The sequence below is a fragment of the Microcaecilia unicolor genome, chromosome 1, assembly GCF_901765095.1.
Source record: "Microcaecilia unicolor chromosome 1, aMicUni1.1, whole genome shotgun sequence".
NCBI classification, from domain to species: Eukaryota; Metazoa; Chordata; class Amphibia; order Gymnophiona; family Siphonopidae; genus Microcaecilia; species Microcaecilia unicolor.
Genome location: NC_044031.1, coordinates 699,882,369 through 699,909,331, shown reverse-complemented (window position 1 = coordinate 699,909,331; position 26,963 = coordinate 699,882,369). Strand labels below are relative to the sequence as shown.

At 41.6% G+C, this 26,963-nt stretch overlaps 1 protein-coding gene across 3 annotated transcripts in view; it reads right to left on the bottom strand.

The window, feature by feature from the left end:
- The window catches only part of THSD4 (thrombospondin type 1 domain containing 4), a 903,119-nt gene that overhangs the window by 723,102 nt on the left and 153,054 nt on the right, over positions 1 to 26,963 (bottom strand). For all 3 annotated transcript variants that reach the window (XM_030188643.1, XM_030188634.1, XM_030188628.1), the window contains exon 5: positions 6,498 to 6,931. In XM_030188643.1, the coding sequence (XP_030044503.1) occupies positions 6,498 to 6,931 (434 nt within the window). The remainder of the gene's footprint in view (positions 1 to 6,497; positions 6,932 to 26,963) is intronic.

Sequence of the window (26,963 nt, the reverse complement as noted above, 5' to 3'; positions counted from 1 at the left end):
CACATTATCCCAAACAAGTTTGAGTTCAATGTGGCTTACAATAAACAGTATAGGATACATAACAAAGAATAATACATAAGAAAGTGATTTGTTCTAAGAATCCAATTTTACAATACAGTATCATAAACATACTGGGATAGCTATGGATGTTTAACATTTAGAAAATCTATTATGAATGAGAAATTGTACATGAAGCAAAGAGAAAGTTAATGGTAAATAGAGTAATAACCAATTCAGGTAATAATTAATTGTTTGAGATATGGTTGTTCTTTGTAAGGGTTTGTTTGACTAGGAACGATTTGAGGATTTTGACTGTGTCAGAGTTTAAGAAAGCATAGGACAAGCGTGTGGGTGTGGGATCCTTTAAAAAGGAGGAGTTAAGGGTTATGGAGGATGGGCAGACTAGATGGGCCATTTGATTGTAAGCTCTTTGAGCAGGGACTGTCTTTCTTCTATGTTTGTGCAGCGCTGCGTACGCCTTGTAGCGCTATAGAAATGCTAAATAGTAGTAGTAGCCATTTGGCCTTTTTCTGCCGTCATATTTCTATGTTTCTATGTGTCAAGTCATTGGATGTTTTAATAAACTTTTTATTTTGGACTTCATCTAGCTTCCATTTGCTTGTCATCTTTCCTGTGTTTGATGTATTGGTGTGATTTGCGAGGGTTTCTGTTCTTCTGTTCCCATGAGGAAACAGCAGCTTTTGCAGCTGAGTATTTTGCAGATTCTTTCCATGACTCTGAATTTGAAGGGTTCTCTACTGATGATGAAGTTGACAAGTCTGATACTGATAGTCCTTTTCACAACTCTATGGTTGCCTCTGGGATCCAGCAAACTCATTATAAATATGCGCTGAAGGTGTCATAAGAACAAACACATCTTTTTTTATTTTAGTAATTGACTTTAAACATTTTAAAAATATGTGGAACTGTGTTTGTTGTTTGAAACCTCCAATTTGCATGTAAAAGCCTGTATAACCTGTACCTGTACATACCCTGCAGGACTGCACTTTGAAATGTAAAATCTTACATTACCTGCAGGATATATACAGGAGAATGTGGTACTAGAACTACAAGACACAGAAAAGAATGAATTGGCTGCAACTAGTCTCCCAGAGGCAGATCAGCTTCTTTTACAAGGTAGCTGATCCCCAGCATCATAGGTTCAAGGATGGCTTGTGCCTGAAAGCTATTAACACTGGAAAAAAAAATCAGAAATTGAGTTTTTTATTCTTGTCATTTTGGGTTAGAAATTATATGAGAGAAAAGGGAAATGTTTTTTCAAAATGAATGCACATCCCTAGCTTTCAGAACTGTCTCCTTTTCGTTAGTATCTGATGCCTAAAAATAATCTGTATTCTAAAGATCTGAATGTGTGTTACTGATTATAGCTCAGAAACTGGAGAACATCCAAAAACCAAGGAACAGTATTGATAGCATTAAGTGGATAAATGTTAACAGGAATTTTAGTAGTATTATGTTCATTTAGTCAGACTTTCATAGAAGGGATAAAAAAAACCTCAGAGAACATGATATAACAGTATTGGAAGTGCAGAGGACAAGGGAAACAAAATAAGATATAGGTTCTTATTTTAGAAGTGCTATTTGGGTTTTAGACACGCATAAACTGGCAGCTTGACATAACATAACTTAGAGGGGCATAATCAAACAGAAACGCCTATCTCCATGGGCGTTTATCTCCGAGAACGGGTCCGTGAAGGGGCGGACCCAAGCGTATTTTCAAAAAAATTAGACGTCCATGTTTTATTCGCCAAGTTGTGAGCTGGGCGTTTTTGCTTTTCAGCGATAATGGACAATGAAATCGCCCAGCTCAAAAACGAATAAATCCAAGGCATTTGTTCGTGGGAGGGGCCAGGATTCGTAGTGCACTGGTCCCCCTAACATGCCAGGACACCAACCAGGCACCCTAGGGGGCACTTTTACAAAAACAGAACAAAAGGTAAAAGAGCTCCCAGGTGCATAGCACCCTTCCCTTTTGTGTTGAGCCCCCCAAATCCCCCTCAAAACCCACTGCCCACAAGTCTACATCATTACTATAGCCCTAAGGGGTGAAGGGGGGCACCTACATGTGGGTACAGTGGGTTTGGGGGGGTTGGACGACTAAGCATTAAGCAGCACAATTGTAACAGGTAGGGGGGGATGGGCCTGGGTCCACCTGCCTGAAGTCCACTGCACCCCCTAACAACTGCTCCAGGGACCTGCATACTGCTGCCAGGGAGGTGGGTATGACATTTGAGGGTCAAAATAAAAAGTTGTGAAACATCATTTTTTGTGGTGGGAGGGGGTTTATGACCACTGGGGGAGTCAGGGGAGGTCATCCCCGATTCCCTCCAGTGGTCATCTGGTCATTTAGGGCACTTTTTGGGGCCTTATTCGTGAAAAAACAGGGTCCAGGAAAAGTGCCCTAAATTCTAGCTAAAAACGCATACTTTTGTCCCATTATCTGTGAAATGCGCCCATCTCTGTTCGGCAGATAACCACGCCCCAGTTCCGCCTTCGCCACACCTCTGACACGCCCCCATCAACTTTGTCCGCATCCGCGACGGAGTGCAGTTGAAAACGTCCAAAATCGGCTTTCGATTATACCGCTTTATTCGTTTTTGTGAGATAAACGCCCATCTCCCGATTTAGGTCGGAACTTGGGCGTTTTTCTCGTTCGATTATAAGCTGGTTAGCCAGGTACTTGCAAACATTCAGCAGTAACCAGCTAAGTTTAGGCTGAATATCAGCTTAGCCAGTTAAGTTGCTGCACACAGGAGCTTAGCCGAGATTGAGTGGCAGGGCTGGTAGTTGGGAGGCGGGGATAGTGCTGGCCAGACTTATACGGTCTGTGCCAGAGCCAGTGGTGGGAGGCGGGGATAGTGCTGGCCAGACTTATACGGTCTGTGCCAGAGCCGGTGGTGGGAGGCGGGGATAGTGCTGGGCAGACTTCTACGATCTGTGCCCTGAAAATGACAGTTACAATTCAAGGTAAGATATACACAAAAAGTAGCACATATGAGTTTGTCTTGTTGGGCAGACTGGATGGACCGTGCAGGTCTTTTTCTGCCGTCATCTACTATGTTACTATGTTACAAACCGGATATTTAATGCTGGTCACCGGATATGGGGGTCAGCGCCTGTGGCGGAAGCTAACTGCACTGCCTGCCACCATCTGAATATCAGGGGGTATGCACTTATTGAAGGTACAGTTACATTTAGACCTTCCTTGAACAATCCTAATTCATCTTGTTCTAGTCTAATATTCAAGTCTCAGGAGTTCCTGCTAAGGTTTCTGTGTCAAAATGAGCCAGTCAAAGTGAAGGTACTGAAAGATTGACTCAGACACCTAAATAAAAAATGCTGATAGAAGAATTTAGCTAACACTGGGTGCCCACAGCATCCTAAGCAGAGCTCCCAGGTTACCCAGTTTGAAAAGAGAGATTAAGCCAGTTCCAGCTTTCTATCAATGCTATCATGATATATTATGGGACCTGCAGTATGGATTTCAATGGGTAGAATTACTTCCACTGGTTCCTGGTAGACCCACAGGCGTTTCTTATGGAAGAGTTCATGTTAGGCTTTATAGTCTCCTCCTCAAAGGAAAAATCTTATGCTGGGTTACTCATCTGCTGGATGAGAATAGCCCACTTCTATACAATCTGACCCTTAGTGTGAGGTGCCCTCACATGCTCCAAAGTATGTGGTTTTAAGCCATGTTTCAAAGCCTCCTGCTTCTAAGATTCCAACTGCTGGTATCCCACACCTGTAGTTACAGCTACCTCTGCTTCAGTGTAATGACTCTGGGAGCAATGTGGGGAATCACTCCTGCCCCTACACTATACCACCAATAATACCTTAGCAAATGCTGGGAGAATAACTGCCTGTTTATTGAGCAGGGTTATACATTGCTTAACACTGATGCCATTGGGATTGGAGAGGGTCAGGTGTGGGTGAGGTTATAGTTATGGTTATCAAAATTGCCACCATGACGCTTAGCAGTAGTCTTACAGTAATACTGTAGGGCTCAGCCTTTCATATAAGGATATTGCCTCCTTATATGGAAGGCTAACCCCAAGCATAAAATTGTGAGTACCACTATGGGTCATGGCAGCCATTTTGAGACTTGGAGACGGACAGGTGGGAACAGAGATGGACCACTCCCACTCCAGCCCACTGTACCAGCAACAATCACCTCCAGGTAAGTCTTGGGTATGATGGGGGGCCAGGAGGGTCTATGTGAGTGGGGCTTTGGGTCTTGGAGGGCCCTATAGCTTTTACTAACTGGGGGTGGGAGAATTAAATTGGAGATGTCATCATGGGCTTAGGTAATGTGATTGAGAGATAATGTGATTGGGACCACTCTGAATGAAAGAATAACCCTGCAGACCCCCTGGTAGGGCACCAAGGGGGTGTTGGGGAGGGTGGAGCAGGATAGGAAAGGGGGCAGATTCCTGAGTGGCAGGGGTTGGGGTTTTTGAGTGGCAGAAGGTGGGTTTGTTTATGGGACTGTTGCTGGCGGCTTGTAGGGCCTCAAATTTATAAGATGAAATTGGGTGTTTGAGTGGGGGGGGGGGCGGATATGAGTGAAGGTCAGGGTTGTGCCTTAAGGGAGGATAATCATTGTGTCAGGGCATAGGGTTAGGTGGGGGTGCCAAATACAGGGGTATAGGAAGGAGGTACTGAGTTAGGGGGATTGAGAGCACCACTGAATTCAATGTTGCAGCCATGCTGCCGGACTGCCAGTAGTGCAGCTGTACTTATCACCTCCTCTTGAAGTGGTGGTAAATTCGACTGTGCTATCGGCATTTGGGACAGCTAGCACACAGAAAAGACCCTGCACTAGCTGTCACAGCTGGCCACTCCTCTGTCAGCCCTGTCACACCCAGACCTGATGCACTCCCATGTTAGGAAGCTAATGTCAGGTTTTTAATGCAAAGACCTCTGTTTTAGTACAGTAGATGGCAGCACGAGCCTGTCTATCATGCTGAAAACTCCAGATTAGCTGCTTAACACAGCTTAGTAGAAGGGTTTCTTAGGTAGCCATTGATGAAATGCATCCTTAAATAAATGAGATTTTTAAAACTTTCCAAAACTTGCATGATCTGATTTTGCAGTTAAGCCTCCCAAAGAATGGATCCAGCAATGTAAAACATAGATACTCTACAATTTTCAGGCCCCACTTGTTGAAATGTTGGAACTTCCAATAGTAATTTATCTATTGACCTTAAGGATCTTGGTTGACAATATATTCTCAGTGTAGAAAAAACAGATAGTAAAACATTATCTTTCAAGGCACCACGTATAAGAGTTAATACCTTAAATCAAGTATGTCACAAAATTGGTAACCAATGAAGTTTAATTAATAAAGGAGAAATACGATTTGCACTAGAGACACCCATCAATAAATGGGCTGCTGAATTCTGAGCTACTAAAACAATATTATCATAAACCCTAAAATAATGAATTTCAGCAATTAAAACTTGAAGTGACCAAACTTTGAATAACAGTCTGAAAATGATCGAAAACCAAAATGTCGAACCAATCTTAGTGTATAAATATTGTTATAACAATTTGGCGTAAATAGGCTCACATAGAGAGAGGAGAGTCTAATAACACTTCTAGATAATGCAGCTCCTGAAGAATTACTACATCCACTCCATCTATTGGTAAACATTTTAGAACAGTAGGTTCATGAGAACTGTCCAACAATAATATCTGAGTCTTGGATATATTTAACAAAAGATGATTTACCTTCCTCCATGCATTAAAAGATCATAAACTTAATTTGACAGATTCAAAAGTAATTAAAAGAGATGTTTCAATTGGTATGAAAAACTGGAAGGTCATCGGCATATAAACTCCTAAACATGATAACTTGCAAATATGAATCATGTACAAATTAAATAGCAAGGTCGGTAAGGCTGACTCTTGTAGGACACCAATGGAACAAGCCAAGAAGACCACTCATAATCTTTACAAACTAAACATTCTACCCTTCAAGAAAGGTTCAGACCAGGAGAATATATGCCCAGCAACACTAAAGGATTTCAATTAATTAATTAAATTGCCGTGATTACTGGTGTGATCACAAAAACTAACATACCTATCAAATCCTGTTCTGATGGAATCAAATACAGATAAAAGAAGTGTTTCTGTCCCATGATACGGACAAAAGCCAAACAGATGCCAATCTAGAACATTATTTCAATCTACAAAATCTTGTAATTGAATCATTGCTAAGTTTTCCAATATCTTTGCTAAAAAAAGGAAGAGTAGAATTGAAATAGGACAGCAATTGGTTGCAACATTCAGATCTAATTTAGAATTAGAGCTTTTTTTCCATGTGTCTGGCTCTGATAAGTTAGTAGGATCATGCATAGATAAAATATCTTTGTTTTTTCTTCAGAATTTTTGAAACTTTTCCCAGCTTTGTTTTTTTTTTCTTTAAGTTTATTTCACACAGGCAGCGGAATAAAATGCACAAGATGCTACCATACCTTCTTTCTGACTTTGGGTTGTGCCCCTGAGAATGGGAATGCCGGCTGCCTCTTAACATTCCTCTACCAAGGTGGCTGTTTTGGCTTCCTGAGAATGAAGGTTGAAGGCTTTGCCTTGGCTGTTCATGCTGCCTGTGCAGTGGCACTGACGTCTGAATGGCTGAAGTAATATGTCCAGGGTAAGCGTTTATCAAGTCCTCATGGTGATAGGGTTGCTGATAGGAGAGAGTTCTGTCAGATCCAGGGAGCTGTTGCCCTGGTCTGGGGTAATTTATTTCCTGATAGTAGTTGGGAAGACAGGGACGGGTTTGTTCCTTCACACCACCATTACAGCTTCTTGAGCATGCTGACCAAGGTCCCCAGCTGCCCCACATGCCCGGAGATCCCAAATTGTCTTCAGGAGCATCATTTTGCTGCTCTATCCTCTGAGGAACCTGAGAACACAGTAAAACAGATTAGGGTATCTGAAATTTATATAGGTTTCTTCTCTGAGTCATTTATAATTATGCTTAATAAAAAACTACATCGCATCGTTCTCTCATTTAAAAAGTAATCTGGAGAATTCTGTATAGGTCGACCAAAGTTAGGTGCTCAACTATGCACATGGATTGAAGATCTGTGCACAAACTAATTGGCTTAATCAATAATTGGCATTAACAAGCACTTATTTAGCAGCAATTTGGAGTATCACGGATGCACTACACCCTATTCTATAACATGAGCGCCTAATTTTCATAGCACACAATTCCAAAGGAGGCATGAGCAATTCATGGGACTTCTCAGGATTTAGGCACAGTGTTATAGAATACTGTTATTGACGTGCCTAACTGCCATTAGTTTATGCCTGCTTTTGGCAGGCATAAATACTTACACCCATAGTTAGGCATGAAAATGCACACTAAACTAGTATTCTGTAAAGGCCATTCCGCATGGATTGACTTTTATAGAATAGTAGCACTAATCCTGGTGCCTAACTTTGGTCAGCTCAGCAATATGGAGAGAGTCAAAAGTACAAACCACACAAAGTGAACAAAAAGCATCAACAGCCTTCAAGATAGAAACAAATCTTTAATTCATGGACCCGACACGGGCAGTGTTTCTGTGCACTGCACCTGCATCAGGGGTTATTTGGACAAAAAAATACCAAACATAATATACCCAATTCAAGGGTAATGACTGACAGAATGATCAAAGATGCTGTGTCTTCTAGCACTCCAGGTCAGCGTTCTCTGAAAGAATGACGGCAAATCAAAAAGAATTCCTTTTTGGTTTGCCTTTCCAGAATTCCTCCCAATATGTCTAAGTTTAAGACAGCAAGGTTACACTTAGATAGCTCCAAGACCCTCTTCATGCTTTGCATGTATTTGTAATAGACGTGCATGTCTGTACTCTAGCAAAATTTTATTTATGACTGAAGCCATTTTATATTGGAATATGCTTTGGTTGTAGACAGAATATAAGTGGAATCCTATATAATAATTTGCACCTCCAATGTTCCATTTCTGGCTGCCTGGGTTCGTAACATCTCCTGACGTCAGCCAGCCTTCAGCATTCCATTCCCCCTCACTGTCCCACCCTTGCGTCAGAGGGGGAACAGTGAGAGGAAAGGGAACGCTGGAGGTGAGCTGACATCAGGAGGGATGTTACGAACGGAATAGAAGCCAGCGCCAGACAGACAGAGAACGTTCAGGTACAAATCGAGGGAAGGAGAGAATCATGGGACATCGAGGGGAGGGGAGGGAAGGGGAGGGGAGGGCAGAGGAGAATTGATGGACATGGATGGGATGGGAGGACAGTAAAGGAGAGAATCGTGGGACATGGATGGGAGGGCAGGGAAGAAGAGAATTGCTGGACATGGAGGGGAGGGGAGGAGGGGAGGGCAAGGCAGGGCAGGGGAGAGAGAAAAACAAAGCTTACATGATAGCCTTCCTAGGGCCCTTTTCACTGTTGAGGAAACGGGCATGTTCCACTAGTAAATAAATAAATAAAAATACATTTACATGTGTCATGAAATGCCTAGCCACCTGCTTGGGGTTACCCTGCGACCACTTAGAGGGTCTATCCTCAGCACAGCTCAGGTCTGCCTGCACCTGCCACTTGTGCTCTACACTAGCACTCTCCTCCTACCGACTGGGTCACAACCGCCTCTGGGTGAGTCTCCCGCTCTCCTATTATCCCCAGTGATTTCTAGGTTACTGGAGCCATACTCCCAGTGGTCCCACGGTCCCCAGAAAGCACTCACAGACCCAACACACAAACCACCAGGATTCTTTATCAGTCCAGAGAGGCAATAAACTCTTAAAAATTGAACAGTGGAACAAAGTGCAATTAGCAAACAATAACAGGTAACTGAAATATGGATCAATTATAGCGCAAACTAAATATTTGCATACTGGCTAAACAGTACCTGGAATGATAAGGACATATAAATCACCGAGCCTATAAGATCAGGACATATAAATCACCGAACCTCAGTCTCTTTTCTCCCAGGCTAAAAATGAAGCAACAGCCAGCAGCAACTGCTGGGTAATTTCAAACTCCAGACCAATCAGAGCCCAGTCAATAAGTTTTAAAAGTGTACTGCTCACAGTACTGTAGATTCACTTCTTCACTAAGTGAAACTAAAAGCATGCACTTTTCTATAACAGCTTTAACATAAAACATGCACCACCTGCTGGCCAGACTAGAGAAATGCACTTCAAGAGTTAATAAAGGTGATTTTACAGGTTTAAAGCACACTGTTCTGTCGTATTTGCTTGTTTATTTTTCTATGATGTTAATTGCAATTAACTTAGTGAGTGCTCTTTTGTGTTCTTGCTAACACAGAGCATTCTATTCCCACTTTTTATTCACTCATAGGCAGTGATGTGCTGTAGCTCCCAGGATCCCCTGTATAAATTATTTTATGATAAGAAAAAAATGTTAGAACTGGCAAGATGTAGGAGCCAGCCTAAGCCACATTACAGCTAAAATATCTTCTTCCAGCAAAGGATTCTGGAACATCAGACTTTCATTAAGTTTCATGGTGCTTTTGGTTCTACAAATAGGACAAGGATCTGAGCAATTGAAAAAGTTAAGACATCAACTTGATGGCATTCTCATGACCTTGACTGTAATATTCAGCAACAAAAACTTAAAGACTGGAATCAGTCCCACATCTACAAGTAATCTAAAATTTCAAATTTGATAAAAAATGTTCAGCAAATGAAACAATTTAACAAAAATGAAAATGTAATTAAAATTCCGGTTTCTTGTTTGTTGGTGTGATATTCAGGCCTCCTTCACAGACAGAAGTAGGCAGAGACATTCAAAATTTAACTGTGAAAGGGACAGTACTACTAATAGGTGATTTTAATATGTCACATGTTGATTGGGTATCCCTATTGTGGGGTCTTCTAGAGGTAGGGAGATCCTGGATTCTCTACAAGGAGAACTAGTCCAGCAATTGGTAATGGAACCCATGCGAGATGGGGCCATACTGAACTCAGTACTTACAAATGGGGAGAGTATTCCTGATGTTATAATGGGTGATCATCTAGCAACCAGTAATCACTGGATGGTGCGGCTTAATATTAAGACAGGAGTGGAGAGGGTTCATTCACAAGTGAAGCTTGTAGACTTTAAAAAAAACTAACTTTGTTCAGATGGAGTATTACCTGAAGGAGGAGTTGTCTGAATGAGAACATCTGGAAGAAGTAGGAAAGCAGTGGGCAAAACGGAAAGGAGCTATTGTAAGGGCTGCATTGGTTCTTAAAAGTAGTAGCTGAAAAGGGTAAGAAAAAGAAGTCAGAAGAAAGAGGAAGACAGGTGACAATACCTGGAAATGTTGAAAGCTAGTAGAGTAGTCAGGAAAAGAAAGATGCAAATGGATGAAAAAAATAGTGATAGCAGGAAGTGCAAAAGTGGCATTGTGAAACTCAAAGGTGAAGAGGATAAATATGTAGAAGCTGATAAAGATAAGATAGAATTGCTTAACAAATATTTCTGTTCTGTGCTACTACTACTACATGTTTTCAATATATATACTTTGCAAGAAAGGTGGGAGCGGGGAGATACGATAGAGATGTTTAAATACCTACATTGCAAAAAATGCTCACATGGTGATCTCTTTCAATTGAAAGGAAGTTCTGGAATGAGGGGACATAGGATGAAGCTAAAAGGGGATAGACTCAGAAGTAACCTGAGGAAATACTTCTTCACGGAAGGGGTGGTTAATTCATGGAATGGCCTTCCGGTGGAGGTGGTGGAGACGAAAACTTTATCTGAATTCAAGAAATCTTGGGACAAGTGCATAGGATTTCTAGGGGACAGGAAAGAATAGTAGATGGCATGGATGGGCAAACTGGATATGCCATATGGTCTTTATCTGCCTTCATTTTTCTATGTTTCTGAACATAATCCATTGCTGAAATATTTTACATATAGAAAGCAAATCAGTAAGGTTTGTCATTTCTAAGGGCGTTTGATGGGTAATCAGCAGATTGCCCACTAACTTCCATGGAAAACCAATGTCTTTCCAGTATTCAGAACTACAAGTGAAATATCTTTTGGATATATGCAACTTAGTATGCACATGTTTATTGCCTCCAGTATACATTGAAGAGGAATATGCTAATTAACTAAAATAAATCTTTTGCAAAAGTGTTTATTAATTGCAATCAATATGCATCTGTCATTACTGAACATAAGAATTGTCATAGTGGGTCAGACCATAGGTTCATCTAGTCCGGTATCTTGTTTCCAGTTCACAAGTGTATGGTAGAATCACAAAAAGTAACAAGATTCCACATTACCTACTCTCATGGATAAACAGTGGCTTTTTTAATAACAGTTTATGGATTTTTCTTCCAGGAATTTGTCCAAACTTCTTTTTTTAAACAAGGCTATATTATCTGCTTTTACCACATCCTCTGGCAATGAGTTCCAGAGCTTAACTATGTGTTGAATGATAAAAGGTTTTCTCCTATTTTTTTAAAAAGTTTTACTATGTAACTTCATTGCATTTTCCTTAGTATCTGTACTTTTTTGAAAGAGTGAAAAATTGGCATTTACCCATTCCACTCTACTCAGGATTTTGGAGACCTCTACCATATCTTCCCTCATCTGTCTCTGAGCCCTGATCTCTTTGTCCTGTCCTCACATGAGAGGAGTTCCATCCCCTTAATCATTTTCATCGCCCTTCTCTGTATCTTTTCTAATTCCTATATATCTTTTTTGAGATGCAGCGATCAGAATTGCACATGATATTCAAGCTGTGGTCACACCATGGAGTGATACAGAGGCATTATGATATTCTTTAACCCTTTCCTAATAATTCCTAACATTCTATTTGCTTTTTTGGCTGCCCCTATACACTGAGCAGATTTCAGTATATTGTCTGCACAGAGAAAAAAGCACAACTTTATATGTATGCTGTATTACCCTCTCTGTTTGCTTTGAGTATATTGCCTGCAGAAACACCTAGATATTTTCCCTGTGTGGTAACTCCTAATATGAAACTTAGCATCTTGTAACTATATTTGGGTTATTCTTCCTTATGGGCATCACTTTGCAATTGTCCACATTAAATTTCATCTGCCATTTGGATGCCCAGTCTTCCAGTTTCATAAGTTCTTCTTGCAATTTCACACAGAGGGGCATTTTCGATTGGGGACGCCCATCTCTAAGGGCGCCCATCTCCGAGGACGGCGCTGCGAAGGGGCGGGGCTGACCGTATTTTTGAAATGAGATGGCCGGCCATCTTTCGTTTCGATAATACAGTTGGGGCCGCCCAAATGTCAGAGATGGCCGGGTTTGAGATGGCCGGCCTCGGCTTTCGCCCATAATGGAAACCGAGGCCGGCCATCTCAAACCCGGCCAAATCCAAGGCATTTGGTTGTGGGAGGGGCCAGCATTTGTAGTGCGCTGGTCCCCCTCACATGCCAGGACACCAACCGGGCACCCTAGGGGGAACTGCAGTGGACTTCAAAAATTGCTCCCAGATGCATACCTCCCTTACCTTTGGTGCTGAGCCCCACAACCCCCCCCAAACCCACTCCCCACAATTGTACGCCATTACCATAGCCCTTAGGGGTGAAGGGGGGCACCTACATGTGGATACAGTGGGTTTGGGGGGGTTTGGAGGGCTTAACATTTACCACCACAAGTGTAACAGGTAGGGGGGTGCACTGCACCCACTAAATACTGCTCTAGGGACCTGCATACTGCTGTCAGGGAGCTGGGTATGACATTTTAGGCTGGCATAGAGGCTGGCAAAAAAAAAAAAATTTTTATTGTTTTTGGGTGGGAGGGGGTTGGTGACCACTGGGGGAGTAAGGAGAGGTCATCCCAAATTCCCTCCAGTGGTCATCTGGGCAGTTCTGGCACTTTTTTGGGACTTGGACCTAAAAAAAAAAGGGACCAAATAAAGCGGACCAAATTCTCACTAGGGACGTCCTTCTTTTTTCCATTATCGGCCAAGGATGACCATCTCTTCTTGGCCAATAAACACGCCCCAGTCCTGCCTTCGCTATGCCTCCGACACACTCCCATGAACTTTGTTCGTCCCCGTAATGGACTGCAGTTGGGGGCGCCCAAAATCGGCTTTCGATTATACCGATTTGGCCGGCTTTAGGAGATTGCTGGCTATCTCCCGATTTGTGTCGGAAGATGGCCAGCGATCTCCTTGGAAAATAAGATGGACAGTCTGCATGTGATTTAACAACTTTGAATAGTTTTGTGCCATCTGTAGCTTTGATCACCTCACCTATCATTCCCATTTCCTTAAATGTTAAAAAGCACTGGTCTTAATACAGACATTGTGGCACTCCATTATTCATTTTCCCCTATTGAGAGAATTGTCCATTTAACCCTGCTCTCTGTTGTCTATCTTTTAACCAGTTCTCAATTCATACACTGGGTTGGATTGAACAACCCTAATAGGAGGAGTAGCCTAATGGCTATTGCAGCAGGCTTTGATCCTGGTAACCTGGGTTCAATTCCCACTACAGCTCTTTGTGATCTTGGGCAAGTCACTTAACCCTCCATTGCCCCAGGTACAAAAACTTATGAGCCCTCTAGGGACAGAGAAAGTACCTGCATATAATGTGTACAGCACTGCATACATCTAGTAGTGCTATAGAAGTGATTAGTAGTGGTAGAAAAATATGGGAGCACTTTTCCCTTCTGTTCCCAGTAATAGAATATGATGACATGCAAATTATTTGAGTTACTAAACAAGAAACTATAACGTAAATAAGGGAAGCTTTTGTGGAATGTGATTTGCCAATATATCTCAAACATATTTTTGCAATATGGAAACCAAAACCAAGACATGCTATTGAGTTCATACAGTCTAACCATGATAGATATTCCTTCCCAATGATGTAGTTTCTCTCTTTTATCACTAGCCACACGATGAACAGTATTTTCTCTATTAAACATCATGAAGAAGTAATTGAAGACATCTGCATTAATATAAAGTGTAGTCTATGTTTCCATAATATTGCTCTGAAATGCGAAGATGTCTGTAATTTTGTTAACAGTCTATTTTTAAGAGATATCTCAACAAATATTGGCTTATTATATTCAATTTCCTTTGTAACCCAACCTGCACTTTTGTTCTTCTTTCCTCTATTTGTAAAAAAAAACTTTGGTGTATTTAATCTCTTTTTTGGTTGCTTTTGCCACCCTTTTGCTGACACACTAATGTATCTATGTTTTTTTCACACAGCTTCCCCAGTTTTATCTCAGCTCTTTTTCTGCCTTGCCTCATTTCATCAGCTTCAACATGCTGAAGACCTAAGTCCCGTACTTCTCTGCATCTGAATTTAATTCACTTCCCCCTTTAACTCTTTTCTCCTAGATTTTTCCCTTCTTTCAATCTCTAAGTGTGCTGATGTCCTTGCTATTTGACCAGCTCTTTCCTCCAGTCTCACATATGTATTCATCACAATTTTTTCAGTTCATTTGCAAATTAGAAAATCACTTGTGCATACATTAACCTACAAATTAAATCATATGCAATTGATTTGCATGCACAAAAAAGTTAGTGTCATATTCAAAGGACTGGCCTTAAGTGAAGCTATGGATCTGCTGTGCCTTACCTCCCAGTCCACCTTCTCTCTATGCTGAATTTTGTTTTTTTACTTCTCCTTGGATTCCATAATGTCTCCAGCATTAAGGCAGGGCTAACTGTCATGCAGTTATTAGGCCCCTCCCTAATCCCCATACATTATAAAGGAAAACTTTGGGTCTAAACTTAGCATGCATGCTAAAATCCTTGAAAGTGCAAGTGTAACAGTAGGAAACTTTTCTGATTCAATGCAAGTTCATTTTCCAGCTTATAATCGAAAGACAAAAATGCCTATATTGCGACCTAAATCGGGAGATAGGCGTTTATCTCCCAAAAACGAATAACGCGGTATAATCGAAAGCCGAACTTGGACGTTTTCAACTGCACTCCATCGCGGAAGCGTACAAAGTTGACGGGGCGTGTTGAAGGCGTGGTGAAGGCGGAACTGGGGCGTGGTTATCGGCCGATCAGAGATGGGCGCCTTTCGCCGATAATGGAAAAAAAATATGCGTTTTTAGCAAGAATTTAGGGCACTTTTCCTGGACCCTGTTTTTCCACAAATAAGGCCCGAAAAAGTGCCCTAAATGACCAGATAACCACTGGAGGGAATCGGGGATGACCTCCCCTGACTCCACCAGTGGTCACTAACCCCCTCCCACCACAAAAAATGATGTTTCACAACTTTTTATTTTCACCCTCAAATGTCATACCCACCTCCCTGGCAGCAGTATGCAGGTCCCTGGAGCAGTTGTTAGGGGGTGCAGTGGACTTCAGGCAGGTGGACCCAGGCCCATCCCCCCCTACCTGTTACAATTGTGCTGCTTAATGCTTAGTCGTCCAACCCCCCCAAACCCACTGTACCCACATGTAGGTGCCCACCTTCACCCCTTAGGGCTATAGTAATGGTGTAGACTTGTGGGCAGTGGGTTTTGAGGGGGTTTTGGGGGGCTCAACACACAAGGGAAGGGTGCTATGCACCTGGGAGCTCTTTAACCTTTTTTTTTTTTTGTAAAAGTGCCCCCTAGGGTGCCCGGTTGGTGTACTGGCATGTGAGAGGGACCAGTGCACTACGAATCCTGGCCCCTCTCACGAACAAATGCCTTGGATTTATTCGTTTTTGAGCTGGGCGCTTTCATTTTCCATTATCACTGAAAAACAAAAACGCCCAGCTCACAAATTGTCGAATAAAACATGGACGTCTATTTTTTTTCGAAAATACGGTTCGGTCCACCCCTTCACGGACCCGTTCTCGGAGATAAACACCCATGGAGATAGACGTTTTCGTTCAATTATGCCCCTCCACGTGTTACACTGGCTGCTATTTGTTTTGGGAAGAACTAAGAAAAGGGACAGTGGTTCTTTTCCTTGTTATATTCACCCCTGATGCAAGCATCTGCCGAAACATGGCCCATGTCGGTCTTATGTGAATAAAAAGTCTCCTGGCGTACCTAATTCAGAAGGCTGCTTGTTTGCTTTTTCTTCGCTTTGTGCGTCTTAGATTCCCTGTTTTTTTTACTAAGATCCTTTAGAGTGCCATGTACTATCAATTGAGCATACACACTAACTTGGTCCTGACCAATATTAGTGTTTGCGTACTAAGATTAAAGTATAGCTACATGCAAATTAGCTTATAGTGGATGCAAATGAGGCTTTAGTGGGTAAGCAGTTCCAATCACTATTGTATGTTTTACTCAAAATAATAAGCTATATCCTCAATTAATATTGACTAATATTAATATCAGCGGTGACTGTTATTAACCAACCTGAATGTAAAAAGAAAATCTTCCAAGAAATAGGGTAATTTTAATGAGTCATTTTTATTTAGCCTGGTAGTTTCACACACATTTATACAAGCTGTCTGTTCCTCCTGGTTGATGGCAATGAAGTTCCAGTTCAGTTGCTTTAGGGAATTATAGACATTTCCGTGGCTACTGATATTCTTCATAACCTCCAATTATTGTTTTTTAAATTCAGATTTCCTGTGATTTTTTTGTAATATTAAAAAAAGATCCCACACTTCCCATATACTAAGCTACACTGGCACACATTAATTACAGCAGTAACAGTTAATGCAACCCCTTAGCAGATAGCACTTGCTAATTTCCGCATTCATCACCCAATTTGAAAGGGGGTGTGGAATGGGAGAGGACTAGGTAGGGACTGCACCTTTCAGTTAACATGGAGATGGTTACTGTGCATTAACTGTTAATGTGGCACAAAACATGGCACAGTCAACCCCAGTTCAAGTTACCTACCATACTGCTATGTAAGGATCTGCCCTGGGTAAGAGTATGGATAGAGAGGCTAGGTCCAAGGTAGAGTCAAGCAAGGCAGATCCCAGGCAGGATCAGGAAGCAATTGTGGGGCAAGAAACAACATGGAACTGGAACCACAGGTGGAGCAGAAATCAAGTATGAAACAGGAATCAAAGCCAAAGCAGGAACCAAATGTGGAGTAAGTAGAAAAGAACTTGCATTAAAGCAGCACAATGGCCTTGAATGGCAGTAAACACAGGACAGGACCCTCAAAAACATGGCAGTGGTTTCCACTGCATGCAAAAATCTCTGTCATGAATATTCATTGTGGGTATCCTGAAAATCTGACTGGCCAGGGTGCCTCCAGGACCAGGTTTGGGAACCACTGAGCTAGGGTGTGTCTGGCTGGACTTCGTTATATACTGTCACAACTAAGATGCACCTCTTGCTGGTCCAATAGACTCCTCTGGGGATGGACTTCTTTTTCTGCCACTTATGGAACTCAAGCTGCAGCTAATCAACCTCTGTGACTCAGCTGCAAGTCTCTAGTTACGTAATCATGAGACCACAGGTTTGATTCCTGGCAAGCCTTTACGCGTTAAAAAAAATTTCTATATGCTAACTTAATGTAAAACTGCTGGGAATGCCCTCAAAGTTAAGACAGAGGTTTTGCTGTTACCACAGAACCTTACCACAAGTTAATAAATAGATCCCTTTATTCCTTAGAAATGTAAACAAGAAAAAAATACATTGAAGATAATATCTTTCTATAAGTTAACCAAACATTCCATAGTTAGAGGTCTGATTTACAAACCTGTTTGGTAGTTTCGTAGGGTGAGGTTAGGGACACTGTTGGCACTGTCACTGACCCCAGCTCCTTGTACAGACTGGCAATTGCACTGCATATCACTATTTTCTACCATCCAAGTAAACTGATCATTTGTTAAAACTACTGGCTCAACACACAGGAGTGCTGCACACTGGATTGCCTTAACACTAGACTTTGTAGTTTGTAAATGAATACTATCATGCTCAAATGATGAGATTGGAAATAGAGTAATCTGTGGACTCTGTCAAGCTCTAGCGACCTGTGTTGAGGAGAAACTGGTTTGACAAGAAGGGTAGTGGAACTTGTTAGAAAAGAAGTTTAAAGATAGTCATGGTGTGCAATCAAGGCTGGTTGGTGACTGTATTAGCAATCACCATAAGTTGGAAGTACTTGAGAACAAATTGAGACTCTTAAACATTAGAATTTTGAATTTTCCTCAATCATCTCCACTGGTCCTAGAGACCTTTTCAAAAATATCTACTGGACGTGTTAAAATTCCTATGGAAGTTGGGCCACCTTTATAACTTGTACTATTTTCACTTTAAAAAGTATTGAAACTGTATTTTTTCTAAGGAAGATATTTATTTATTTATTTATTTGTTACATTTGTATCCCACATTTTCCCACATATTTGCAGGCTCAATGTGGCTTACATAATACCGTGAAGGCATTTGCCAAGTCCGGTACGAGGTAAGTACAAAATGTTGTAGTGGGGTAGGGAAGATAAGATTCAATCAAGTTGGGTTTAAGGTAAAAGGGTTTCCTTTTGTGGTCAGTCTATTCAAGTTTTCCGGATGTGACCAGGGACACAACTTTGGAAGCAGATTTTGGCTCTTAAAGAACATGTGTTGGCCTTGGGAGCGTCTTTTTTGCTTCGTTATCCTTGTCAATGTTTAATTACTTTTCAAATGCAGAGATATGCATATTTTGACTCTTCTCAGCTACAATCCTTTCTTTTAATTAAAGCAGAAAAGCAAGCCCAATAATGAATGGATCTTTGTTTTGGATAATTATTAATATCTTTTGTTTCTTTGAGACTTATTTCTTTAGTTACTCTTTCTGCTTCTCATAATGTGAACTTACATAAGTACATAAGTATTGCCATACTGGGAAAGACCAAAGTCCATTGAGCCCATCATCCTGTTTCCAACAGTAGCCAATCCAGGTCACAAATACCCGGCAAGGTCCCAAAAATGTACAAAACATTTTATACTGCTTATCACAGAAATAGTGGATTTTCCCCAAGTCCATTTAATAACTGTCTATGGACTTTTCCTTTAGGAAGCTGTCCAAACCTGTTTTAAACTCCACTAACTGCCTTTACCACCTTCTCTGGCAATGAATTCCAGAGTTTAATTACATGTTGAGTGAAGAAAAATTTTCTCCAATTCGTTTTAAATTTACTACATTGTAGCTTCATCGCATGCCCCCTAGTCCTAGTATTTTTGGAAAGCATGAACAGATGCGTCACATCTACCCGTTCAACTCCACTCATTATTTTATAGACCTCTATCATATCTCCCCTCAGCCATCTTGTCTCCAAGCTGAAGAGCCCTAGCCACTTTAGCCTTTCTCCATAGGGAAGTTGTACTATCCCCTTTATCATTTTCGTCGCCCTTCTCGGCACCTTTTCTAATTCCACTATATCTTTTTTGAGATGCGGCGACCAGAATTGAACACAATATTCAAGGTGCGGTCGCACCATGGAGCGATAGAAAGGCATTATAACATCCTCATTTTTGCTTTCCATTCCTTTCCTAATAATACCTAATATTCTATTTACTTTCTTAGCCACAGCAGCACGCTGAACAGAAGGTTTCAACGTATCATCAACGACGACACCTAGATCCCTTTCTTGGTCTGTGACTCCTAACGTGGAACCTTGCATGACATAGCTATAATTCAGGTTCCTCTTTCCCACATGCATCACTTTGCACTTGCTCACATTAAACATCATCTGCCATTTAGACGCCCAGTCTCCCAGTCTCGTAAGGTCCGCTTGTAATTTTTCGCAATCCTCCCGCGATTTAACAACTTTGAATAACTTTGTGTTAATCTTTTGTTGCAATTGCATGAATATTAATTTAAATGTTAAAAAGAAGGAGACTTCTAGCAATAATAGGAGGAACAAGAAACAGGTTGAACAACCAGTGATAAATATTTTGGATACAGAAGCTATATTAGAAGCTTCTTCTGAGGACCTCATGGATCATGCCATCCTGCTTGTTTCTCTGGTCTTCAAGAATGGTAAGAATTTAATTATGCATTTTTTCTTTATCACTCTGTAGAGCTTTTGGGTTAGTGTGTAAGGTGTTTTCCTGACTTTTGTTTGGAAAACGCAAAGGAGGAAAAAGCTCTTCTTTCACCTTTGATAAGATGTGTTGAGAAAAGAGGCTGAAATTTTTTCTTAAGTATGCTACAACATGGTTAGTAAAAAAATTAATGAGTTGGATTATATATTTTTTTGAACCCACACATTTGAAAGAATTTAGTTTGAAAAGTTTTCTATACAGGTGGCAGGTGATGCTATAAGGTTAGGTGCCAACTCAAGTAAGTAGGATCAGAAAGTCACATTAGCATTATCTGAATAAGAACTTCCACGTGTGGGAGGCATTCCTTTATTTTTCTGTTGGATCCCCTATATTTAGAGGCAGTGGCATTCCTAGGGGCGCTGATACCTGGGGCGGATCGCCGATGCGCCCCGCCCCCCTGGGTGCAGCACCCCCCCCCCCCCCCCGGAACAACGCGACCCCCCCCCGGTGAAATATCCCCCGGGTGCAGCACGACCCCCCCCCGTAAAAGAACCCCCCCCCGGGTGCATGCCGCTGGGGGGGGTGCCGCGCACTTGTCGGCTCTTCGTTTCCATGCTCCCTCTGCCCCGGAACAGGAAGTAACCTGTTCCAGGGCAGAGGGAGCATGAAAACGAAGAGATGACAGGCGCGCGGCACCCCCCCCCCCCCAGCGGCGTGCACCCGGGGCGGACCGCCCCCACCGCCCCCCCTTGGCTATGCCACTGTTTAGAGGGCTTAGTAGAGGGTAGCTTTGTGGGTCACTATTTCTTTATATTACCTGCTTTGGGGGTGTTTTTTTGGACCTGTATTTGCCATCCTATTTGCTGTAACACAGGAATTACATGTCTTGTAATAATTTGTACTTTTTAAAATATAAAAAAAAGAAAAGAAAATTAGTCTCAAGTGACTTAGAGGTGACTGGAAAGAAAAGAAAAAAAAAGATTAGCACTCAATAAGTAAAAAGGATCTCAAAAATGGAACAAAAGGGAAAATATCTGGTAGAGATGAAAGAGATGAAGAAACAAAGGATGTCAAAAGCACAAATTGAAGGAAAAATTGCTAAAGAGATAAAGTAAGGTGATAAGAGTTTTTCAGGTACGTCAGGGAAAAAAGAATGGCCAGAGACAGAACTAAGCCTGAAGGTGCTGAAGATCAATGTGTAAAGAGTTACAAGGAAAAGAAACGATGATTTGAACAAATACTTCTGTTCAATGTTGGGCTGACTCAGGAATAATGTCAGGAAGTATTTCTTTACTGAGAGGGTGGTAGGTACCTGGAATGCCCTTCTGTGGGAAGTAGTGGAGATTCAAATGGCAATGAAATTCAGTAATGTGTGGGATAAACACAAAGGAAACCGGTTTGAAAGGAATGGATCCAAAGAAGCTTAGCGGAATTAGGTAGCAACACCGCTATTGGGAAGCAAAGCCAGTGCTGGGCAAGACTTCTATGGTCTGTGCCCTGATCGTAGCTGAATAGATTTGGATCGGCTACAGTGGAGCTTTTTTCAGGAGCTTTGACAAATGTCAGAAATTTAGAATGAGAACAGTGCCAGGCAGACTTCTATGGTCTGTGCCCCGAAAATGGCAAGGACAAATCAAGATCAGGTATATATATGAAGTATCACATCACATCATACCATATGTAATGAGTTTATCATGTTGGGCAGACTGGATGGATTGTACAGGTCTTTATCTGCCACCGTCTACTATGTTATTACGTTTACTGAACCAGACCTTGGAGAAGGACCACAGGCAGTTGGTAAGAAAGTGAGGTAGATACCATGCCATTAATGGAATGGAAACATGCATTTTTGAAGAACTTGCAAAACTGAGAATAGACAAAGCATGTGGCTGGATGATAGGTATTCCAAGATACTATGACAGCAGAGAAAGATTCTAGCAGATTCATTGAAGGTTGGGTTCAATAGATCTTTGGAGAAGCAAGTGGTTCCTCAGCATTAGAGAAAGACAATTGTGGTGCCTTTTTAGAAAGGTGGCAACACAGAGGAGGTTAGAAACTACAGGTTAGTAAGCATTACCCAACAGGGTGGACTATAAAGGACAAAGATGACATCACTCATCTTGCAGAAGAAGTAATAACCAATTATCCTATGGCTGGTAGCTGAGATATATCCTTGACAAGTGTGAACAGAAATAACTGGGCAAACAGAATAAGACAATCTTTTTCTGATCTTATCTATTATAGGGTCAGTATTCAAGGGCAAAAATATTCGGATATTTCCCTTAGCACTGGCTGTGGAAATTCGGCAACACTATCCAGACAGTGCCACTGAGTACCCTCACAGACCACCTTGGCACGACCCATATAGCACAATATTCAGAAGCACTTATCTAGATATCAGCGTTCTATAATTATGTGCGTAAATCAAAACTATGCCCCCAATCTGTCCCGAAATGCCCATGACCCTGTCATTTCTGTGCCCCCTTTTTCAGGCCATGCATAAATTTTAGGTGTGGATCCTGAGCCTAAATTTACGCACATAGGTCCCAATTAAATCTAATTAGTGCCAATAACTGCTTGTTAAAAAGTGTTGCTGGTCAGGACTATCTGGCAATATTCAGCAGCAGTAGCCTGACAGCGCTGCTGAAAATAATTTCTGACAGCCCCAGTGTTATCCAGATAGTGCCAGGGCAGTGTGTCAGTGGAGGTAGCAGTTAACTGGTTACTGGCAATATTCAGACCAGATAACTATCCAGATAGGAGAGACAAATTGCTGTCTTCACTTTATCCAGTTAGCTATACAGATCGCAGTTTGAATATTACCACTATCCATCTAGATATTCAGCATTAGCCATAATCTGCCTCAGCCAGTGTTAAAAAAAAAAAACCAAAAACCACTGACCACAGCAGCTGAATAACAACCCATTAATATTTTAACCGTGCCTAATGTTTGAATTTACAATTTGAATGGTCATATTACTGAGAATTTCTTTTAATTAACATGAAAACAAAAATGTTTTAGAGGAGGCAGCCAGTTAATACACAATCCTGCAGATTCTATAAACTTCCGTGTGCAAATTTATACTTAGCATGCAAATTTGCATGCACAAGTTATGGTAAAAGGGCAGTTGCGTGCACAACTTAATTTAATAATTGGCTGTTAATCAGAGCTTTCAACCAATTATTGGCTTAAATTGCTTTTAATTGGCACTATTTGGCACCAATTAGTAACTGCACATGCAACTGTCCTTAATCGCTATTCTGGAAGTTGTGTGTTCAATTCCATCATGCACAACTTCTAGGGAGGCGTGGATGTGGGAGGGTATGGGTGGGTCAGGGACGAGCCAAGGAGTTAGGCGCAGATTATACAATACTAGGAGTTAGCACCTAACTGCCAACAACTAGGCACAAGCACTTACACCAGTCTTTGACATGGCGTAAATGTTCACACCTAAACTGCAGACTTATGCTATTATTCTATAATGGCAATTGTGCACGGAACTGCCGTTAAAGAAGTCACGCTTACTGTGCATCATCTTTGGTGCCTACATTTTGACACTCTTTCCTGAATGTACCCCTAAACACTTAAAAAGCAGTACCTGGACATGACTGAACGGGTGACAGTATAATTCAATAGATCTCCCAGGCAAGTTAAGTGGCCCTTTTACTAAGCTACAGTAAAAAGTGGCCTGCGGTAGTCTGGATGCATGAATTTGGCACACGCTGGGCCATTTTTACCATGGCTGGGAAAAAAGGCTTTTTTTTTTTAGTGGGGCGGTAAATGGTTGTGCACTAAAATTAAAAGTAGTGCATGGCTATTTACTGCCTGAGCACTTACCGCCACCCCATTGACCTAGTGGTAAGGGCTCATGCACTACTCATGCGATAATCAGTTAGCACATGCCGATTACTACCGGGAACACCTCCTGAAAAATATTTTCTACCACAGAAAATAGCACATGCCAACTTCAAAATTACTGCTGGGTGCCCTTGCTAGCCCAGTGGTCGTGTCAATTTGGTGCGAGCTACCCACACGTTAGCTCTACCGTAGCTTAGTAAAAGGACCCCTAAATCTGGTTAATAATTATATACCGGACACACTGTACCTGCTACCTATCAGGTTGAATCTGCATGACAAAAAGCATCTACATGTATTATGTCTCTGGCAAAATCTCGTACTACGCACTGTAGAAATAAAATTCCAGTCCCTAGATCTTTTTTTTTAAAGGAATATAGCAAGTGTGCAAGAAGCATCCAAACCAGGGTGGTAATAGAAGCAAGATGTACTGACGAGGACTTGGAGAGGCTAAAGAGAAATATGAATCTTGCCAGGTTTTGCTTAAGGCGGCTTTATAAAAACAATGTTTGCTTATTATTACTGAAAGTGCCTGTCTTTAAAATTACAAGGCATGGGTTTCTAGTAATTGTTTGGTTCTTGACCTGTTATAGAGCATTTCCAAAATGAGCTGTCATTCTGCTGATTGCTGGAGGTTTTGATAAAAATAAAGCTATGGATTGCTTCCTTCCCTCTTGCCTTTCAAGGGGTGGATCAGTTCAGGCTTGGAACCCGTTCCTTCTCATCTTTTTGTTTATTTTTCTTATATGTGAGTGTTGGTATTTTGAGACAGTCAATCTGTCTTGGCTCTGAGCTTCGCAAAACCAATGCAGTGTACTCCAATGCAGCACTACCTAGACAATAAACATTAAGGGAGGAAGCTATCAATGTGGGCTACCATTAAGACATTTTTTTTTTACCACAACCCATGCTATTTTACCACAGGACCCATTTTATACAATAAGACCTAGTTACTAATAACCCAGATTAACAATAAAATAACATCTTAACAGTAGTCCACATTGATTATTTCCCTCCTAATGCCCTACTTTTATTGTTTCCTGGATTGTATTCTACAGCTGATTTGGATTTCTATTTGGGGGGAAAGAAAAGATGTCTTGTGGCTATCAAAGGAAAGCTTTTTGAATACAAATGTTTTACCTCTTGTCTGTTAATGTCTTTGACAAATTCTACATTCTGTGATCATCCATTTTACAAAGAAAGCTTGCTTATGTATATATTCACTGATTTCATAATATCTATGAGATGCCTGCCCACTAGTGGGATAATTCTATAAAGTAGCTCATATTTATGCGCCACTTACACACATAGGGGGTCTTTTACTAAGGCGTGCTCACGTTTTTAGCGCACGCTAAACATTAGAGACACCCATAGGAATACATTGGCATCTCTAACGTTTGGCGTGTGTCTATTTTTAGCGTGCACTAAAAACGTGAGCACGCCTTAGTAAAAGACGCCCATAAATTATTAGAATAATGGCATATACTTGCTTATGTATATGAACATACAGGGCTAGATTGTATATATGGCGCCTAAAAAATCAGCACTGTTAAGACCTGCTTAAGCAGTATTCTGTAAGCCAGGCCTAAAGTTCAGCGTGGTTTATAGAATAATGCTTAAGTGGAAAGGTCACGTGTAAAATTTATGTGCTGTCATTTGCACCAATGAAAATATGGTGCAAATGCCCATGGCTAAATTTACGCATGGTACACTGTTACTCAATAATTATGGGGCCATTTTATTAAGGTGCGTAGGGGCCTACACGTGTCCAACACACATCAAATTGGAACTACCACCTGGCTACCTTGTGCCCTAGGCAGTAATTCCATTTTTGACGTGCGCCCAAAACATGCGGTAGAAAATATTTTCTATTTTCTACCACATGGCGCTAACCCGCCGGTAATTGGCAGTTTATGAGTGCTGGCCACTTACTGCCCAGTTTGCTTGTGAGGCCTTACCACTAAGTCAATGGGTGGCAGTAAGGTCTCAGGCCAAAAATGGACACGCGCTGGTTTTAATTTTGCCGCACGTCCATTTTCAGCCATTAAAAAATGCCCTTTTTTCCAGACGCACTCAAAAATAGACCTGCGTGCATCCAAAACATGTGCCTACACCAGCTCAGGCCGCTTTTAGGTGTGCCTTAGTAAAAGGGCCACTATGTGCATAAATCAAAACTATGCCCCCATTTTTCCCCACAATGTCCATGACCTTCCCATTTCCATGCTCCCTTTTGTGGGCCATGCATAAATTTCAGGCATGGATCCTTCACCTAAATTTATTCATATGTCCCAATTAAGGGGGTCTTTTACTAAAGCTTAGCTCGAGTTATCTACAGCAGAGCCCATAGGAATATAATGAACCCTGCTGCAGTTAACTTGAGCTGAGCTTTAGTAAAAGACCCCCTAAATCTAATTAGTGCCAATAATTGCTTGTTAAAAAGCCAATTATTGGCACTAATTGGCTCATTATTCTGTTAAATTGTGCACATAAATCAGGACCATGCCTAAATTTGTGCACATAATTTTGGGTGACTTTTATAAAATCAGGGGGATAACACATAAATGTCAAAAATCCACCTAAGTGCTTTCTATAAATATGTGCATACCTTATATAATATGTATTCAACAGATGGGCACAGTCTGGGCACAGCATGGGTGGGACTACATGTATGTAACATAAAATACTATGAGGCCGATATTCAGCCCGTGGGAGGTAGCCCACCTAAGTGCCGTGATTGGCACTGACCCCGAATATTCACTGCCGGGCTGTTTCCGATGATCGGCATCTGAATGTGAGCCATGTGGGCAGCTGAGACAGTGACAGGAAAAGCAAATTAGAGAACTACTGGGCCTTCTGCACTGCCAGTTGCACTTTCCTTCTGTCACCTGAGATTGGACCAATGGGGAAAGGAGCAGGAGACAGTAGATGTGGAGGGAGGCACAAATGTAAATACTGGCCCCCGGACACTGAAGGCCCACAGTACGCTACTGAACTGGGGCCGTGGATATTATAAATCTTTGACTTACTGGTAGAGCAGAACTTCTCAAACTGTGGGTCAGGACCCCAAACAGAGTCACAAAACCTGCATTCGGGGTCATGAACTGAGTGGGTTCTCCATAAGCGAATCATTATTCTTCAAGGGAGGGTCCCACGGTTTTATTTGTCCACGATCATGGGGTCATGGCCTCAAACAGATTGATAAGCACAGCGATAGAGGCTGG